Source organism: Colobus angolensis, unplaced genomic scaffold, assembly GCF_000951035.1.
Source record: "Colobus angolensis palliatus isolate OR3802 unplaced genomic scaffold, Cang.pa_1.0 Scaffold48, whole genome shotgun sequence".
NCBI classification, from domain to species: domain Eukaryota; kingdom Metazoa; phylum Chordata; class Mammalia; order Primates; family Cercopithecidae; genus Colobus; species Colobus angolensis.
The window spans coordinates 9,481,959-9,486,435 of record NW_012118265.1 but is presented as its reverse complement, the minus strand read 5'-3'; the positions used below and the strand labels follow the sequence as shown (position 1 = coordinate 9,486,435).

General features: G+C 47.2%; 1 protein-coding gene across 2 annotated transcripts in view; it reads left to right on the top strand.

The window, feature by feature from the left end:
• The first annotated feature begins 337 nt into the window (after positions 1-337).
• Positions 338-4,477, top strand: part of SLC33A1 (solute carrier family 33 (acetyl-CoA transporter), member 1) — a 27,943-nt gene continuing 23,803 nt past the window's right edge. For both annotated transcript variants that reach the window (XM_011959001.1, XM_011959000.1), the window contains exon 1: positions 338-1,701. In XM_011959001.1, coding sequence (XP_011814391.1) covers positions 927-1,701 — 775 coding nt within the window. In that variant the 5' untranslated portion in view covers positions 338-926. The remainder of the gene's footprint in view (positions 1,702-4,477) is intronic.

Here is a 4,477-nt window from a genome sequence, read left to right as displayed (position 1 = left end):
CAAGGCGACCTTGCCTCCTGATTCAAAAACTTCGTACACTTCAATCCTTCTACCCTTTTCCGGTCAGCCACGAAAGAAGCAGCTTGGCACAATTCCCAGCCTAGAGTTCGGGCACTGCCTGTCATCAGCACAACGACGAAACCTACACCCACGGAGACCTCAGACCCCGCGTGATTACATCACTCAACCACCAGCGCAGGCCCGGAGGAACCCACTGTCACGTGACCGCTCGTGCCCAATGACCGAGGCCCACGCTTTCCAGACCGCCATAGGCGCTGTCATAGAGCCGGAGCTTGGGCGGCGCCCCGCCCCAGCCGCACGGTGCGCCGGCGTTAATCCTCCCCGAAAGTTTCGGCTGCCAAGATTGCAGGTTCCCACCAACCATTGTTTCCGAACTGGGCCACAAGAGTGTGTTCCTGATTGGCTTGTTCTGGAGGTTGGGAAGGGACCTGTTAGAGACTGGGACCACTTCCTGAAGCGCGAGGCAGGAAGTTATATGCGTTTTCTAGAGTCCTGTAGAGAAAGTGCTGTGTGCCGCATTGGTATTGGCGAGAGCTGGAGGTGTTGGGTCGGGAGACCGGCCGTTCGGTCCCGCCTCAGGTAGGAGCTGGTTTCCATCGCGGCACCACGGCACACACCTCCAGCCCCGAGCCCGGAGCGACTGCCTCGGGGTCTCCTTCAGGCTTCTTGACGCCGTTCCAGGGGGCACCTAGCCAGGCATCCTATGGGCTTCTAGCCAGAGGACTGGCTCCCGGCTTCAGCACTCCGGGCTGCAGTAAGAAGTGCCCTTATCGCTCTGAGCCCTGCCACCATCCCGTGAACCACCGAAACCCTGGTCCAGCGCGACAGCCTTGGACCTGGGACTGGACGGATCCAAAACGCTCAGCCCCGGCCCCCCACAGACGGGGCTCTGCATCGTCTCTGATATGTCACCCACCATTTCCCACAAGGACAGCAGCCGGCAACGGCGGCCAGGGAATTTCAGTCACTCTTTGGATATGAAGAGGGGTCCCCTGCCCCCGGGCGGTTGGGATGACAGTCATTTGGACTCAGCGGGCCGAGAAGGGGACAGAGAAGCTCTTCTGGGGGATACCGGCACTGGCGACTTCTTAAAAGCCCCACGGAGCTTCCGGGCGGAACTAAGCAGCATTTTGCTGCTACTCTTTCTTTACGTGCTTCAGGGTATTCCCTTGGGCTTGGCGGGGAGCATCCCACTCATTTTGCAAAGCAAAAATGTTAGCTATACAGACCAAGCTTTCTTCAGTTTTGTCTTTTGGCCCTTCAGTCTCAAATTACTCTGGGCCCCGTTGGTTGATGCTGTCTACGTTAAGAACTTCGGTCGTCGCAAATCTTGGCTGGTCCCAACACAGTATATACTAGGACTCTTCATGATATATTTATCCACTCAGGTGGACCGTTTGCTCGGGAATACCGAAGGCAGGACACCCGACGTGATTGCGCTCACTGTGGCATTCTTTTTGTTTGAATTCTTGGCCGCCACTCAGGACATTGCTGTCGATGGTTGGGCGTTAACTATGTTATCCAGGGAAAATGTGGGTTATGCTTCTACTTGCAATTCGGTGGGCCAAACAGCGGGTTACTTTTTGGGCAATGTTTTGTTTTTGGCCCTTGAATCTGCCGACTTTTGTAACAAATATTTGCGGTTTCAGCCTCAACCCAGAGGAATCGTTACTCTTGCAGGTAGTGTATTTAAACTATGATGGTGTTAGGTTTGTTTATCCTTTTGAAAGAGTGTGTGATGTTGGAGGGAAGCTCATTAATTTACTGGAAATCATTGTATGGGCGATAACTCAAGGTAAGTTTTCTGTTTCGTCCAGATGAGCTTCTTTGAATTATTAAAGCCAAAGTGAATGACATTAGAGCAATCAAATGATCAGTACTCTGCAGTTAACAGGGAGAGGCAACCCATCAAATAACAACGGCGTCCAGGGATTCATGCCACTTGCTTAATACACAAATGCACATTTTTAAAAAGTGTGGCTCATATAGTTCACATTTTGCCTTTTGTCCTGTTGGTTTTAGGTTTCTAGCTCTATACTTTCTGATCCATTTCTACCCCTACTCTTGTACCCAGAATCCAGCCTTCTAGTGAGTGGAACAGGGTTTATTCGTTCAAACATTATTGAGTTAGCTAAGGGACGGGATTCTAAGGCCTCTTATGAATAAGGCAGAGTTCTGCACTCGAGAAATAGGGGAGATGAATATTTTAGGAGACTTCGGAGTTGCCAGTTAGTAACTGCCTTTGGGAGTCAGGCTTCACATTGCAGATAACGTTTGACTTTGTTCTTGAAAAAGATTCCACGACGCCAGGACATGGCACACCAGGATGCACAACACAAAGTGAAAGTGCACTGAGGCAGGAAAGTACAAAAAAGTACAGGACATTGCCTGAACTGGGTTTAGGAAATCATGCTGAGAAAGGCTGTGACTAAATTAGTAAGATTTTATTTAATTACTATGGGAAAAGGGTTTAAAAGTTTGTCCTGTAAGTAATGGAGGGTAAGGTCTAAAAAATTTCTCCGTTTCTCTGCATTAGTAAAACACATGTAAGGTTTTCTCTTTTTTCTTTTTTCTTCTTTTTTTTTAATTGAGATGGTTGGGGGTGGGGGGGGTGTCTCACTATGTTGGCCAGGCTGGTCTCGAACTCCTGGACTCAGGTGATTCTCCCTCTCCTTGGCCTCCCAAAGTACTGGGAATTACAGGTATGAGCCACCCCACCTGGCCTAAGCTTATCTGAGGGCTTTTGTATTTTGTTTTTTTTTTTTTTAGCTTTTGTAACAACTAGAAAACAAGTAAAATGACCAATATAAGGAATAAGAATGTCAGGAATATAGTGGAATTTTTCATTTCTGTCAGTGATGATGAATTTAGGGGATTCTGTTTTGAAATTTAAGCAGCTAAACTTCTCAGCTTTGTGCTACCTTGGAAATTCCCAGTAGAGTAAACGACCAGGTATGTGGGTAGTGGTAGGAGGTGTCACAACTATACTAATTTCCTGCAATCTCCTGCAATCTTACTCATTCTCACACACATCCAACCTTATGTACACCTCCTCAAACTGCTAGTGAGTGAGCCACTATTACTGGTGAAATGATGGTGACAATACTTTTTCCTCAGTTGTTTGGTTGAGAGATATTATATGTATATTATATATAATTATATATATGCGCCCAGCCAAAATAAAAAAATTAATTAAAATAAAAATAAAGAAATCAAGGCTGGGTGCAGTGGCTCACGCCTGTAATCCCAGCACTTTGGGAGGCTGAGGTGGACAGATCACCTGAGATGAGGAGTTTGTGATCATCCTGGCCAACATGGCAAAACCCCTTCTCTACTAAAAATACAAAATTTAGCTGGAAGTGGTGGCACTCACTTGTAATCCCAGCTACTCAGGAGGCTGAGTGGGGAGAATTGCTTGAACCCAGGAAGCAGAGGGTGCAGTGAACCGAGATCACACCATTGCACTCCGATCTAGGTGACAGAGCAAGGTTCCATCTCAAAAAAAAAGAGTAAGTCAGCACAAATTAAAATCCAGTGGCATAATTTTGATCCATTAGGGAACAGTTGTGGCTAAGGGAGTATAAATATACTAATTCTTGAACTCATAACAGCATTCTCTGGAATAATGTTTTACCAATCACTTTTACATTAAGAGAAAGTTCCAATTTAGCTAATTAGCAATTTAGTTTCCATGGCCTCTTAAACCTTGATTTCACTGAGGCTTTCTGGTCTTAAGTAACATCATCTCCTTAATCCTCTGGTGATATAAACATCAGTCCCAGGACAAAATGAAAAGCTGACACAAAAAGCAACAAACTGGCTGGACGTGGTGGCTCATGCCTGTAATCCCAGCACTTTGGAGGCCAAGGCGGGTAGATCACAAGGTCAGGAGATCAAGATCATCCTGGCCAACATGGTGAAACTGTCTCTACTAAAAATACAATAATTAGCCCGGTGTGGTGGCATGCACCAGTAGTCCCAGCTATTCAGGTGGCTGAGGCAAGAGAATCGCTTCAACAGGGGAGGCGGAGGTTGCAGTAAGCTGAGATCGCACCAGTGCACTCCAGCCTGGGCGATACAGCCTATAAGACTCCATCTCAAACAAGAAAAAAGCGACGAACTGGTAACAGGATGCATTCACAAAGTATTTCTAGGCAGTGAATTATTATTATTATTCTGAGATGGAGTCTCATTCTGTCGCCCAGGCTAGAGTGCAGTGGTTGTGATCTCAGTTCACTTCAACTTCCCCCTCCAGGGTTCAAGCTATTCTGCTGCCTCAGCCTCCCTAGTAGCTGGCATTACAAGCATGTGCCACCATGCCTGGCTAATTTTTGTATTTTTGGTAGAGATGGGGTTTCACCACGTTGGCCAGGCTGGTCTTAAACTCCTGACCTCAAGTGATCTGCTGACCTCGGCTTCCCAAAGTGCTGGAATTACAGGTGTGAGCCACTGTGCC